General features: G+C 36.7%; 1 protein-coding gene across 5 annotated transcripts in view; it reads right to left on the bottom strand.

The window, feature by feature from the left end:
- Window positions 1-2,313: 2,313 nt before the first annotated feature.
- The window catches only part of LOC127517645 (glycerol-3-phosphate acyltransferase 4-like), a 34,497-nt gene continuing 20,159 nt past the window's right edge, over window positions 2,314-16,651 (bottom strand). For all 5 annotated transcript variants that reach the window (XM_051903581.1, XM_051903583.1, XM_051903584.1 and 2 more), the window contains 3 exons: window positions 13,305-13,433; window positions 10,097-10,176; window positions 2,314-8,823 (listed from right to left, as the gene is read on the bottom strand). In XM_051903581.1, coding sequence (XP_051759541.1) covers window positions 8,715-8,823; window positions 10,097-10,176; window positions 13,305-13,433 — 318 coding nt within the window. In that variant the 3' untranslated portion in view covers window positions 2,314-8,714. The remainder of the gene's footprint in view (window positions 8,824-10,096; window positions 10,177-13,304; window positions 13,434-16,651) is intronic.

Here is a 16,651-nt window from a genome sequence, read left to right as displayed (position 1 = left end):
AGGTTTCAACAGAAAGCAATTGAAAGCAAATTTCTGGGTCTCAGGTTTAGCTACAATATGTGCTATTGTTTAATGACAATGTCATATGCAATATTTATGGTATTTACTGTTATCTCATGTAATATTTATTGCATCATGTCATATATTATTTAAAAAAAAATCCCACTGGCAATTTTTAACAAAAATATACAAAAACAAAACAAACAAAAATGGATGAATGTAGTTTCTGTTCTGCATCTGTGCTGTTGCAGTACCACAAATTAGATAAATGAACATTGCAGTTCATAATCTAGTTAGTTTGATGGATTCAGAGCTGGTAAAGGTAAGGTAATTGTGCAGAAACTGACGCACATGATCACATGCCCAGTATGCCCTGGCAGACACTTAATTGGAGTCAGTTTGTCATTTTGAATGTTCCACCAAATCTGATTTGGAGATCTGGAACTCATCCCATAATAATGCTATGTGATATTTACCAGATGTAAACTATTTGCTATTTTAAAGATCTGTTAATATCTAAATTGAATCCTCTGTACCGAACATGTGAAAACAATAAGCATGAGGCTTACTAGTGTATTCAGGATGCAGTTTTTTGTGTTGTGATCAATCCATCAGCTCTTTGACCGGGTGAAGTCATTGTATCCCCTGTTGGTCTACAGGCTGTTACCTAAGAATTGGCACTCTTCAAGTGAAATGTCACCATGAAGGAAAATCTCTGTTTCTCAGGTCAGACTCCAGCCCAGCAGCAGCAGGCTGAATGAATGTTTATAATTCATGTTAAGTGAAAGGACTCTGGCAGAACAACTTGTCCCTCTGCTTCAGTGCTTGACACAGTTCTCCAGACATACGTCAATGTAGAGCCTAAAACCAATGTCCAGTTCTTCATTTGTTTTTTACAGCCTGCAGCAGTAATGATGGGAAGTTCGGGTCATTTTACTGACTCTGATCTTTCAGTCTCATTCAGCAAAATGAATCAATCTTTTTTCAAGTCATTTTGTTCATTTCAGCAGAATATAATTGAAATGTTACATGGTAGGGGTGTAATGGTACACAAACATGACGGTACGTACCTCGGTATTGAAGTCGCGATTCGGTACAGCAGGGGGGAGAAAACTAAACATAAAATTGCTTCTTTTTCATTAAACTGGCATTTAATGAACAAAGTGTGCCTCTCTCTTTAAATAAATTCAATTATAATTAGCATTTTCTTAAAGATAAAAAAAATCTCAGCTAATGCAGTAAACTATATACACGGAGCCCTTTCTTGCACATTTCTATTTTATTAAAGGTTACAATTAACAACAGAGCCCAAACTATTAAATTCAGTTGCTATTTATTTTTAGATAAACACTCAAATAAAAAAAAAAACATGTAAATTGCACATAAGCCAGGTTTTGCATTAACTTCTAAATCTAATTTACTTTTCGACTCCAATTCATTTTTGAAATATAATCTTTTTACGCAGTTACTGTCATAGCTTGTTTTCGTGACAAATTTATTTAAACATACTAAATAATTAAGACATTACTAACAGGTAAAGTAAATATAATGAATATATAAGCTAATATAGTGCATATATTTAGTGAAATGCTTACCTCTAGAGTTCATTTCTTTAGTGAATTAACATGCTGTGGACACTAAATGACTTGCCTGAGGTAAATGTAATGCTATGCGAGTTTTGATTCTCAAACTGTTTTATTGATGTCTTTCCACGGTTGAAACACTGGTTGAGAGATTACCAGTAAACATATCTATGCATAGATCATCTGTTCTTCTTCTTCTGCACTTTCATGACAGAAATTCACAAATTTATAAATTGTAAGAAATTTGAGACCAGAAATGCATTACGTAACTGTAAGAGTAAAAAAATGCACTTGTTTGTAAGGAAGGTTGAGAATTATTAACTAATTTCTGAATTCAATACGGTCGTCACATCACATGACAAAAGAATAAACGACTCGGACCCAAATACTCGGGAGGTGAACTAATCATTTCTGTTTCCAGTACAGACTACATAGCCTGACCCAGTGGGCTGTCATGGGATGAATGGACGACACGGACCCGAAGACCCTATGGGATGTTGCGTATGCGCGGTCAACACAAAATGAATTAATCACTCTCTGAGACTTGTTCAAAATGAATGAATCGTTTATGATCGAACCATCACTACTCAGCAGGCCCAGGACAGGCTTTTTGTGGGCCACTTCGGCTACTGTACTATAGTAGGCCTTGAAGTGTATTCTTTATTTCTTGTGAGAAAAAGCAAAGGATAATAGAAACGCTTCCCATTATAAACTTGAAACTGACAGAATGTTGTGTTGAAGTTCTTTTATTTACATATATGACATATTTAAATAGTTGTACATGACTGTATCACATTGGAACATTTTTTACTAACAGTAACAAACAGGTGGACGTATTGGTAAGGTGCTATTTTAGAGCGTGGCAGCAGTCAAATCACTGGCGACACTGTTATGACAGATAAACTGCGTTCCGTCAACACATATACCCACTCAACTCAACATGGATGGTGACCTAATCCAATTTAATGACAATGTACAAATTTCACACTTTCTCCTTCAAGGCTGGACTAATCTAAAGGATTTTTGTAGTGTCTACTGTGCATAAAAGTAGCACTGTTTACTACAATATCAAAGAAAATGTCATAGACATGGTAAATGTTACTTATCCTCATGAGAGCCAGCAAAAATTGTTTGTTTTGTTTGTTGTAAGATTTTTGTCATGTTCCTCCAATGACAAGGCAAGTTTATAAGTTTATATTAACAGATGTTTTACAACTTTCAATACAAAAAAAAAAAAACTGTCAATGACAGCTAAGCCAATGAAAATTTGACAAGTTTTGTAACATTTTTTTTTTTTTTACTGTATTGACCTGTAATGTCTCCCCACAGATGAGAAGTAAATCATACACTACATTTGACAACTTACAAAATAAATAAATCATTAAACTATAAATAATAATGTACACAAACATTATCGCTCAAAAGTCTGGGCTTAGTAAGATTTGTTTTTTAAGAAATTGATACTTTTAATCAGCGAGGATGCATTAAATTGATTAAACCTAACTGTACATAATGTTCTTTTTAACTTCCTATTCAAAAATCCTGAAAAACATTATCATGGTTTTCATAAATATATTTAGCAGCACAACCGTTTTCAACATTGATAATAAACAGAAATCATTAATATAATATAATATGCTAATTTTTAAGTAATAAATCAGCTAAGTAATATGCTGATTTGGTCCTCACGAAACATGTGACACTGGAGACTGGACTAATGGCTGCTAAAAATTTAGCTTTGAATAATTCTGAATAAATTACCTTTTAAAATACAATAAAATAGTTCTGTCAGGACCACTATCGTCAAATATGATTGATAATTGCATAGAGTTTGCATTGGCGGTATGGTTCTGTTCTGGGCAAGAACTCCCTGCGCATCCATGCAGCCTAGCATGGATAAGAGCAGGGAGAGCAGCAATAACCCCCCTAGGGTAAACAGAACAGAACCAACATATGCATATATAATTAATGTCAATAATTTAACATGTACACATATTTCAAGAATTAGTCTGATTCAGGGGAATCATAAGGCCAATCCTGACTGAAGAGAGGAGGAGCTGGGGATGGAAGAGGGTAATCAGCTCCTGAGAAATGCGATAGCTGCTGATATACTGAGGAGCTTATATATGAATGCCGTGATAGGCGTCGTATTCTTATAGGTAGACGTAAGTCACCTGGGAGTCAGCTGATGCGAGCTTGACTGACGTGACCTGCCAGAACTGACGCTAACGCTGGATGTTTGTCATTTAAAAAATGTCATTACATTTCACAATATTACTGTTTTTACTGTATCTTTATCAAATAAATAAGTGAGCATAACAGACTTCTTCTGACAAAAAACATTTAATGGTAGTGGAATTACAAAATAAAAAAATACTGTACTACTGCTACTTTTTCAATTTTATTTCAGTTTTATAAAATAATTTCAGTACAATAATTATTTTGCAGAAGTAGATGTTTTTGTGATGTCAGAAATGTCTTAAAACAAGGAAGTTGTCATGCTAAAACGGCCAACATTTTGTATCTCAGAAAAGCCTGTGAGTTTTAAGTTTTAAAGAGTAGATCAAATTGCTGGATCCCAGAAGGATACTGAACTGATGATGAATTGCGAAAAATATTAGAGAAAAGAGCACAATGTCAGTGAACTGGAATAAGTCGTACATTAATAATGGCTCCCTCTACACCTATAGCTTCAATAGAATCTCCAGTTGAACCTCCACATAAAGCTGAGAACTACATAAGCGTCCTTGAAAACAGGCTGACATGTTTATACAAACTCTCACCACATTTCCACAGAGCCATTTATATGCGTTCAGTATCTGGTTTAAAAGTGTAGAGAACAGAGTCGTTCCCACATATTGAGCCCAGCAGCCGAATGGTTTCACATGCTGGTATGTGGTTGTACTAGTTCAGATCACAGTTGAGCTCTAAAGCTTTGGTTATACTCAAACTGTTTATTACAGGCATATGTCTTTAAAGTTGTAATTAATAGGGACTACACAATATGGGGCCAATTCAATTCCATTTTCTAGCATGTAGATGAGGTATAATTATATTTAAACACATGTCACACTTTCTTGAATCAAAACTCCATCGTAGTGTACATGCCTCCTTGAGCTAATGTCCAGGCTCTGTGAGAGATGCTGCTCTTACAAACGACTAATGAAATGACTATGATGATGGTTGAATGAGAAATCCAAATAATAACCATCTAGGTTGGTGCAAGATGGCTACACACACCCTTATAAAGGTTAAAGGATTAGTTCACTTTCAAATGAAAATTATCCCAAGCTTTACTCACCCTCAAGCCATCCTAGGTGTATATGACTTTCTTCTTTCTGATGAACACAATCGGAGATATATTGATAAATATCCGAGCTTTATAATGGCAGTGAACGGGACGGGAAAGTGCTTCCATCCACATCCATCCATCATAAACGTACTCCACACGGCTCAGGGGGGTTAATAAAGGCCTTCTGAAGCGAAACGATGCATTTGTGTAAAAAAAACAAAATCCATATTTAACAAGTTATGAAGTAATATCTAGCTTCCGTCAGTCCGCCTTCCATATTCAACTTACGGAAAAAACGGAACTGGCGTCGAATAGGTTGAATAGGAAAGCTTTTTGAACTGCGAGAGTTTTACACTTTCTTCGTAAGTTGAATATGGAAGGCGGTCTGGCGGAAGCTAGATATTTTACTTCATAACTTGTTAAATATGGATTTTTTTTTTTTACACAAACGCATCGCTTCGCTTCAGAAGGCCTTTAATAACCCCCCGGAGCTGTGTGGAGTACACGTTTATGATGGATGGATGTGGACTGAAGGAACTTTCTTCAGCTCATACGCATTGGTCCTGCTCACTGCCATTATAAAGCTTGGATACGTCAGGATATTTATTAATATATCTCTAACATTGTCTTCATCAGAAAGAAGAAAGTCATATACACCTAGGATGGCTTGAGGGTGAGTAAAGCTTGGGGTAATTTTTATTTGAAAGTGAACTAATCCTTTAATATTCAGAACTTCTCAGCTTGAGTGTTTTTTGAGAATGAGACATCATCCAATACAAACTAATCTTATTCATTAGAAGCCAAAAAGCTAAAGTGACTCAGAAACGGCTTTACACATGTGGCTCATGCCAGTCAAGCTTTCACACAATAAGCTAAACAAGCAAAATCTTGTTTGTCAGTGGCTGTAACCAAACATAGTCCTGAAAGGAAAGACACTTGGTACATTTTCTTTTTACAGAGCAAAGAGTGTTCACGTTGTGAAAATACTATCTTGCATTATGAGCCCTTTAGTGTTATAGTTTTAGAGCTAGTTACAGTAGTTGCATACAGTGTTTTCTGCACTGGTATTTAGGAGGCTTTTTATGCCGATGTTTTTTTCTTCTTTTTTTAACAACAACATGGCAATTTCTTAGCTGAGTTAAGGCATGTTCAAGACTAATGTCCTGTGCGAAAATTAAGTGCGATAAACATTTAAATTTGAACAACACAAACATTAACATGCCGTCAATACTTTTCTTATCTCTCTTCCATCGCACTGAAAATAAAATTGGCCAACATGCCCAGAGCTGCTGCTGTTACATGGTAGCATTGTTCAAAATAGCATTCACAAACAGACACTTTTGCTAAGAGACAGTGAATAGCAGAGGAAGAATCTGTAATCCCTGTGTCCCAAATCCATCCTAAATAGTATAAGAGATTAGAATAATAAGTGTGTCCCAAAGCATAGTATATTGAAAAGAGTATGCCAAAAGTCACCGGATGGTCTACAATTTTCGGTAGATTTTCGAAGTGTAGATCCATGCACACTAACGGCTAATATTGCCCACAACACATTGCGATTTTGAGGAGGATTAGGTTCAGAACTACAAACACGAATAAAAAGTGTTAAATACCTACAAACATGGCAGATGTGCGACGGTTAAATACAGAGGTTTAGATAAAGGGGTTTGAGTGACTAATATGTTAATGTTAATGTTATCCATGTTATATTTCATCTGCAACAACAATGTGAATTTTTATAAAGATCTATTTGGCCATTAACTTTTAAATATGAAGGAAAAATATAAGGAGAGTTCTCCGCATGAAAGACCCACGACTGGCAGATCAACATGCTACTTCTTTTCTCTCCAATATGGTGGGAAATGAAATGAAATGTGGAGTGTTAACTGTTACAAGATGATAACGGTGACAGGATGCACATAACTAAGCGACAGAGCATCTGTTAAAGACGCTATATTATGAGGTGATGTCCCAAAGCTTGTCTACTCTTCTGTTACACACTCAAAAGTATGTACTTTTTCTTCACAAAAACAGTACGTTTAGGGCGTAGTATAAGTAGGCGAATTGGGACGCAGCATGGGTCATTTGTCTCTGTACTCGTGCATTTAGTGTTCTGAACAGCTGTTTAAAAAAAACATAAAATACGGTTCCTTCCTTCTCCGTGACTTAATGTTCATTCAGCCTGTCTGCCTTTTTTTACACATTGGTCTAAACAGAAAAAAAATTAAAAATAAATAAATTCAAAATAATCAAACAGGAAAATCTATCAAATTGTGGCGTGAACAGACCTTTATAGCGCAACATTTCAAATTCACTAACAAATTGATTGTTTTTAATTAACAGACGAACACAGGAGTCATCGTCTGAATCAGTCAGATAACTTACTGAGTCAGATCAGATTATTCAAAATGAGCTGAGAACCAAAAACTCTGTTGTGTGCACTTTTTGAAAGCAATGTTAAAGATGCAAATTTTGTTGTAATAAAAAGTATTTATTTTTTTAAATAATATGTTTAAATAGTCTTGTTATTGCTTAACAAGTTGTCCCAATTTTAGGGTTGGTTGATCTGAAAATAAAAATGGTAACACTTTACAATAAGGTTCATTAGTTAACATTAATTAACTATATTAGTTAACATGAACTAATAATGAACTGCACTTCTACAGCATTTATTAATCTTTGTTAATGTTAATTTCAACATTTACTAATACATTATTGTTAACATTAGTTAATGCACTGTGAACTAACATGAACAAACAATGAACAACTGTATTTAACGTTAACGAAGATTAGTAAATACAGTAACAAATGTATTGCTCATGTTAGTTCATGTTAGTTAATACATTAACTAATGTTTAACTAATGAACCTTATTGTAAAGTGTTACCATAAAAATAAATCCTTTAGGAAACATATACAATACATACTGTATAGTGTTGTTTAAACATCACAAATATTGGTTTTAATCTGAATGTATGCAGTACCTGAAGAACATGAAAAGTTCATTGAGTTTTCAATTGGCTTCAATTGGCCAATATCATTAAGACTCTTAAGATTTGACATTCAGATGTGAATGGAAATGGCAAAGAGCTCTGGATCTGTCACACAATGATGAAAAAAAATCTAACAATATATAACAAATTCTTCTCAAACCCTTCACACAGGCTTGATTGTTTACATAGAGGTATTTTGAAAGGTTAATGCAGATTATTTGTCTGCAAAGGTTAGTATAACCTTGATATCTTTAAATTAAATCGCCGGTTTGCCATGCATATTTCTGCTGTTTTCTCCTGTTAAAATCCAGGATTAAAGTGACTCATGCAGCAGAAGTATAGCAGAGAGATAGAAGTGAATAACAGAAAACTCTTGGACACCTACGTGCAGCCTGATGAGGCGTTTCCTTGAACCATTCATGGCCATCAAATTTAATAGTTTACTGCATCCTAATGATACGTTAAGAGTAAATGATAACAAGAGAAAAAGAAAGAAAACATTAAATTAAAAAATTAAAAAAACTAACCAAGTAATAAACAAAAAAGAGAAAGAAACCATTAAACTATCACATTGCATCTTTATGACTCCTCATGAGCCACCCGGCCACTATAGACTGAAACACGCTACACTGGCTTCGGTCAAAGGAACATCAAAACACGTCTCGTGATGTGCTTTGATCACGACCTGACCTAACACTGGACAAGCTTTGATCCTTTTTCACAAAGAGGGATAATTAAACAAGGACAGCTCTTGTGATTTGATGTAAAACAAATCCATAGCGTCGTTGTCCAGGTCTCTGAACCGTCTCTTGCCCTCCAGGTCCTCACCTGAATCATCTTCCTCTCCTCAAGAACGACTGCGGTCTGCTTGAGTTCCAACCAAAATGTTGCTGTAGATTTTTTGTTGCTCCTCTTTGAAAGTATCTTTCACTTTCCCTCGTTTCAATCCACCATCCCTAAAGAGAAAAACAAAACCAGTTTCAACTAAATTGTTATTTACAAAAAACAAAAAGAGAAAACCAGCTTTAATATGGCTAAGCTGGTTTGCTGGTCTCTCAAGGCTCAGGAATTCTGATCTGTCTCACGCAAAGTTGAGAGCGTAAGCATTTCAAGGTATACTCCTTTGGCCTTTAGCATGGAAAGACGCGTTTGATGTGTGCACACTATCAAATGGACTTTGTTTTCAAGCGTTTAAGTCATTTGCACATGCGCTGTTGGGCTGCAAGCGGACGGTGTGCGCGAACATCTGTGGACCCTCCTGATGACTAAGGGGGCTTTCACACTGGCAGTTTAGTCCAAAACGGGGTACGGTTTACATGAAAAATCGCTAATGTGAAAGCTGTCATGCGAACCCGGGTGCGCACTGGGGTACCGAACCCGAGACTACCTGAAGGAGGTGGTCTGAGTTCGTTTGCACTCGAACTGTGCTGCGGTTCGCGTGAATATGAAAGCAACACGGACTCGGGTGCGCACTTGTTCAGGAAGTAAAGTAACCTGTGCATGCATTTTAGCTGATTATAATGTATTAACTTCAATAAAACACATGTAAGAGATGATACTGTTAATGATTTACCTTGGATTCGAGCAGGAGTGAGCCTGCAGTGTATTCGCGCTTTGCGAGTGCAATCAGAGCGGCAAATGAATGGTAATCAGCTGTCTTCTCAAAAAAATCCTTGCAAGCAGCGGAAAACCATCTACATGCGACGCACATACAGTAAACTCAAGTGTCGTTTACTCTGCTGCACACAATAGCACCAAATTAATAAAAAAAAAAAAAACACAATTTACTGACCCGCGTTCTGTTTTTTATCATGCGCCGTGCACATCTGTGATGACATAAGATGAATGCAAACGCACAAGGATTCGACAGAATCAATTTGAGTGTGAAACCAGACCAACGCTGCGGGGGGCACCGGGAACAATCGCGCCCGGGCTCGGACCGTAGCAAATGAGCCCAGTGTGAAAGCCCCCTAAAAGTGATGAAAATTGCCTCATGCGGACAATCGCTGCAAAATGCGGACGGCTGAAGTATACTTTGGGCTAGACTAGTCTGTCAGCTGATTTTAGAAGGGTTTTGGCGATTGTCAGGCTGGGAGACCAGCTTAAACCAGCTAAGACCAAACATTTTCTGTTTTAAGACAGCCAGTTGTCACTTGTCTCTCCATCTACAGCTTATATTAGTATTTTTATTGCTTCTCTTTATCTTCAACATAGCTGAGTCAGACTTACCACAGCAGGTCCACCAGACCACCCTGTCTGGCAATGGCTGCCTTTACTCTGTTAGCAAACTGCACTGCATCCTCATCTTCCTGAGGGAGACAAAACAGACCTTGACATAAACCTTGATCTTGTGTTTTAAGAGTTTTAAATTTTTCATATTGTTTCAATTATTTTCACCATTTTCAGTTAAAGGGGTAGTTCACCAAAAAATTCAGTTCACCCAAAATTTTCTCATCATTTACTCACCCTCATGTCATTCCAGTTGTGTATGACTTTCACAAACAAACAAACACAAACAAAAATCTAATGTAAGTGCATTGTGAATTTTCATTTTTGGGTGAACTATCCCTTTAATAGCATGTTTACATAAAACTGAACAGTAAATTTGCTTAAATATTAAAGTGCCCCTATTATGTTATTTTATGCCCTCTACACATTGATCGATTTTGGACTGTCCGAGAAGAAAGATGACCAATCGTGGCGATTATTGTGATCGAGTCTCCTAAATGGTGGTCCTACGTCATAAAGTGAGAGAGGTTCAAATACAACCATTGTCACAGTCTTGCAACCAAAGATAGCCTGCGATAATGTCAGAAATTTAGCATGATCATCTCACAGTGTGTTTGCTTGTATGACCTACGTCTACTGAATAGCCAGTAAAAAAAAGCAACATGAAATGAGGTATTGATCAGTGCAACATGGTGCGAAAACCTAAAGCTCCTCAAGCTCCATTTACAAAATTGGCATGACAATTTGCCTTTTTTCCCTAGCCATGACCATGTACATATTCTCCTCTTTTACTTCCTCCTCTTTTTTCAGCGCACGTAAAAACCACAATTGCCAAAGTGTGATTCATCTTGCTTTATTTGTTTACCACTAGCACATGCTGACTGTGATGGACAGGCCATCTGTCCAGGGTGCTTCCCCCTGCCTCTGGCCTAGGAAAATGGGATAGGCTCCAGCCCTATGACTTAGGCTATGTCCACACGAAGCCAGAGCTTACCCTATCCGATCTTTTTTTTTTCCTCATCTCAAGAAATATCTGCGTACACATGAAACCACTAAAACGACTCAAAACGATGTAGTATACATGCCAGATCAGTATGTGGTGCTGTGATTCTGCAATAGAGATACACTAAAAACATAGAATAAGACTTGGAGCATGAGCATAAACCTTGCGCACTGTATACAAACTTTAGTAAAGCTTAGAAATAAAGCTTTGAATAAAGCTTTAGGCGCGGTAGCTTCTGCAGTACGAACACAAGCATGTAGTATGCTATTATTGTTGTTGTTGCTGTTTTGTGCTGTTAGCAGTGACTGACTAGGGTCGACACATGGGGTGATGACATCATCGTTTCACAAAATGTACGGATTGGCTGTACACACGAAAACGCAAAGGGCGTCGTTTTCAGATTTATCCACTCTGGGACCAGTTTCAAAAAATAGCGGTTTTACCTTCTGGAAACGCCGGATCCATCTGGACGAAACGCCTATACGATACAAATTTTCTGCGTATACAGCTAAACTCGTCTCCGTATGGACGGGGCCTTAGAACTTTCGTCATAACCTACGATTCAATAGGTGTCATCCTTGTATAGTCTACATACATGTCATACCCAAGTTTATTAGATATGCAGTCTGTAGCAGGCATTAAAGGGTTAGTAGGGAATACTTTTTGTGCGCAAAATACAAAACAAAAATAACGACTTTATTCAACAATAACTTATCTTCTGTTTCTTTCTCATACTGAGCCGGCATTCGGACGTAAACACAGAAGCCTTCACTGTGCTTACTATGTCACCTGCATAAGGATTATGACAGGGAAGAGAAGAGATTGTTGAATAAAGTTGTTATTTTTGTTTTGTTTTTGCACACAGAAAGTATTCTTATCGCTTCATAAAATTAAGGTTGAACCACTGCAGTCACATCGACTGTTTTAACGATGACTTTAGTACCTTTCTGGACCTTAAAAGTGTTGATTATATTGCTGTCTATGGACGAGTCATATGCCTCTCAGAATTCATCAAAAATATCTTACTTTGTGTTCTAAAGATGAGCAAAGGTCTAACCCTTTAAAGTTTCTTAATTTTGTTTTGGAGGTCTCCTACAATAGGCTTACATGCATCCAAGGTCGAAAAACACTTTAATTTTCTCATAATATACATGGCACATAACCACAAGAGTTTGAAAATGGTTTGTTTGAAGAATCAGTCTCTCTAAACCAAGAGCCTGCTCTGAGCCTGCTCTGCTCTGATTGGTCAGACTTTCCAGTCTGTTGTGATTGGTCCACTGCTTACAGCGCGTGTCGGAAATGAAATGCCTACTACCACATCTGAATTTTAGCTCCGGAGGCTTCCTCAGCTCTTGATACACAGTGATACAAACAGTAACAATGGTGTTGGTTTTTCAGTATCAATTATAGCGCAAGTCCTCATCCTTTTGAAGTGCATGCAAAGTGGATTCGCAGCACTGAAAACAGCGTCTTCTTGACATTTTGACAACATCAAACCAAACCCTTCCAGGCCTCAGCTACAACTACAGTGTTTGAGGGCGGGTTAAAGGAGACGCTTCACAGGCAGCCAATGAAGAACATTGGCTAGCATTATGCAAATTTGCTACATTGTTGCATAGGCCTGCAACAGGAAGTGAGACTGGAATTGCTGACGACTTGTTTCAGCAGTTCAAATTCAATTCTTTCTTTTAGGAGATAACGTTATTTGTCATGTCCTTTGATCTGTAAAACTTTACAGACCTTTTGCATTCACAAACAGCTATATGAAAGGTAATATTTGAAAAAGCATTATAGGAGCACTTTAAAACAACCTATAAGTACATCAAGGAAGGGCTTCAACATTATTCCAGTGATTTTCCAGAGAACTTCTGCAACATTCAAGGTGGGACGGATCGAATCAGCACAATGATTTACCTATGGTGACCATTTCCGGTATTTTTGAGAGCTGAGAGCCTACACATGCATTAAAAACAATGGTGTATTTGTTTATTTGCCTGCCCACATGCAAAAACAGATGCCTATTTCCAATCTGTGTGGGTGGACAAAACTTCAGACAGATGTCCAAACCCACTCAGGCTCATTTGTGCTTGATTTGTGTATTAAATGTACCAATGCAAAAATGGGCAAGGCAATGCAAGTCATTCATACCACAGAGATTTTACTGCATTTACAGAGATGATGAGTTTGCGTGCGTGCCGGCCTTACCTGACGGCTCATCGGAGGCAGGTACCACACACTGCAGACGATGGCCCAGCTACTCATCATTCGGAGCAGATAATTCACCATCCCAAACTTACTGCTGTTCCAGAAGGCATCCCCAAACCGAGGGTCATACTGGAAAAGCACAAAAACACAAATAAAATAAAGTGCAATCCCCATCATAATGCTGATAAAAAACTTAATTTTCTTAATGATTTTTTTGTTGTTGTTTTTCAGTAAACATTCTTAAAACTAGATAAAATGTATAAAAATAAAAAAATAAAAATTGTACACAATAACACTTGTTTTCACATAGTTTTTCCTGAAATAAGTTTTGTTTTCATTCATTGTGAATTTTTTTTTGGTTGTTAGAAATATGTTTTATATATATATATATATATATATATATAAATAAAAGAAAATAAAGAGATGTTTATGCCTAAAACAACAAAATCTCCCAATGAGATAAGAAAAAACTAAACAATATATTGTAAAAGTATGCAAAATATTTCAAATGTACTTAATATCTTACACAGTCTCAAGAAAATTATCTTGTTTTCAGGAAAGATATTACTAACAAATACTGATTAGGACATCAACATCCCTAATCATCTGCTCTTCATCCTTTTTCTTACCATAAAAGCTGATAAAGTAAGAGAGGATGTAAACAAGGAGGAACCTCTGAAAGCAGCTTTACAGCTCAAAACAAGTTTGAAATCATTCAGTCTACCAGCTGCAGCATTAAACACACAAATGAAGTATTCATTCTGGTCAGTTCATGCATTTCTCAAGAACATTACTAATAATTGAAAACAGTCTTTAAGTTTGGAATAATAAATATGTCCAGTAGGTTTTAAATGTAAAAGACATGTGAATGGGCACATTTGCATACGTAAATGATCAGTGAAAGAAAAAAGAAAAAAGAAAAAACTTAGACAAAATTAAATTAATTTTTAAGATTTTGAGCAGAAATCAGATTACGCAGTATTTCTAGGTCATCGATTTGATAAGCAAATTAGTAACATGAATCATGGAACTTCTTTATTCAAAAGGTCACATTTCCACAAGATGTTCTTTGGTTCATTCTCAAATATGATCATCAGGTTTGACACAAACTTGTGAAATTCATGCTGCCAACAATTCAACACTTTACAATAAGGTCTCATTTGATAACATTAGTTAATGTATTAACTAGGGATGCACCGATACCAATCTTAAAGGACCGAGTATGAGTACTGATACTTTTTTTCTAGTACTCGTCGATACCGATGCCTATACATTTATTCATTTCTCTCTCTCTCTCTTTTTTTTTTTTTTTTTTGGTAATGTTGCAGTTTTCCAAGCACAACACAGTGAGACTAATGAATGTAGGACAGCTTCTTCATTATTACTCTAATGAAAAAAGTAGTAAGTTTTATGTGCTTTTCACGAACTTAAAGAACATAAATTTCACAGTGTCCAGTAACCTTCAAAGGGCATAATTACCAATATATATATAATTGTTGTTATACAAACCCGACTCCAAAAAAAGTTGGGATACTGTACAAATTGTGAATAAACAAGAAATGCAATAATTTACAAATCTCATAAACTTATATTTTATTCACAATAGAATATAGATAACATATCAAATGTTGAAAGTGAGACATTTTGAAATTTTGGATTTCATGAGAGCTACACATTCCAAAAAAGTTGGGACAGGTAGCAATAAGAGGCTGGAAAAGTTAAATGTACATATAAGGAACAGCTGGAGGACCAATTTGCAACTTATTAGGTCAATTGGCAACATGATTGGGTATAAAAAGAGCCTCTCAGAGTGGCAGTGTCTCTCAGAAGTCAAGATGGGCAGAGGATCACCAATTCCCCCAATGCTGCGGCGAAAAATAGTGGAGCAATATCAGAAAGGAGTTTCTCAGAGAAAAATTGCAAAGAGTTTGAAGTTATAATCATCTACAGTGCATAATATCATCCAAAGATTCAGAGAATCTGGAACAATCTCTGTGTGTAAGGGTCAAGGCCGGAAAACCATACTGGATGCCCATGATCTTCGGGCCCTTAGACGGCACTGCATCAGATACAGGATTGCTACTGTAATGGAAATCACAACATGGGCTCAGGAATACTTCCAGAAAACATTGTCGGTGAACACAATCCACCGTGCCATTCGCCGTTGCTGGCTAAAACTCTATAGGTCAAAAAAGAAGCCATATCTAAACATGATCCAGAAGCGCAGGCGTTTTCTCTGGGCCAAGGCTCATTTAAAATGGACTGTGGCAAAGTGGAAAACTGTTCTGTGGTCAGACGTATCAAAATTTGAAGTTCTTTTTGGAAAACTGGGACGCCATGTCATCCAGACTAAAGAGGACAAGGACAACCCAAGTTGTTATCAGCGCTCAGTTCAGAAGCCTGCATCTCTGATGGTATGGGGTTGCATGAGTGTGTGTGGCATGGGCAGCTTACACATCTGGAAAGGCACCATCAATGCTGAAAGGTATATCCAAGTTCTAGAACAACATATGCTCCCATCCAGACGTCGTCTCTTTCAGGGAAGACCTTGCATTTTCCAACATGACAATGCCAGACCACATACTGCATCAATTACAACATTATGGCTGCGTAGAAGAAGGATCCGGGTACTGAAATGGCCAGCCTGCAGTCCAGATCTTTCACCCATAGAAAACATTTGGCGCATCATAAAGAGGAAGATGCGACAAAGAAGACCTAAGACAGTTGAGCAACTAGAAGCCTGTATTAGACAGAATGGGACAATGTTCCTATTCCTAAACTTGAGCAACTTGTCTCCTCAGTCCCCAGACGTTTGCAGACTGTTATAAAAAGAAGAGGGGATGCCACACAGTGGTAAACATGGCCTTGTCCCAACTTTTTTGAGATGTGTTGATGCCATGAAATTTAAAATCAACTTATTTTTTCCTTAAAATGATACATTTTCTCAGTTTAAACATTTAATGTGTCATCTATCTTGTATTCTGAATAAAATATTTAAATTTGAAACTTCCACATCATTGCATTCCTTTTTTATTCACAATTTGTACAGTGTCTTTTTGTACAACTTTTTTGGAATCGGGTTTGTACAAAAAGAAATTTACAAAGAAATTACAAACAATACAACAAATACTATAGAGATACAAATTAAATAAACTTGTTTTTCAGATACAGTAGGTTTATTTACCATGCATACATTTATTTAACATATTTTGTGGTTTTATTAACATTAATGACAAATATAGGCTACGGTCCCTTTAAGACCGAATCCATGGATACTGACACATATCCTGTTTTCACCCAAATGTTTACGTCCACTTAAGCCATAACCAACTGTATTTACGTGAGAT

This window comes from Ctenopharyngodon idella, chromosome 8, assembly GCF_019924925.1.
Source record: "Ctenopharyngodon idella isolate HZGC_01 chromosome 8, HZGC01, whole genome shotgun sequence".
Taxonomy (NCBI): Eukaryota; Metazoa; Chordata; class Actinopteri; order Cypriniformes; family Xenocyprididae; genus Ctenopharyngodon; species Ctenopharyngodon idella.
The sequence above is the reverse complement of the archived record's forward strand: the minus strand, read 5'-3'. Positions and strand labels throughout refer to the sequence as shown.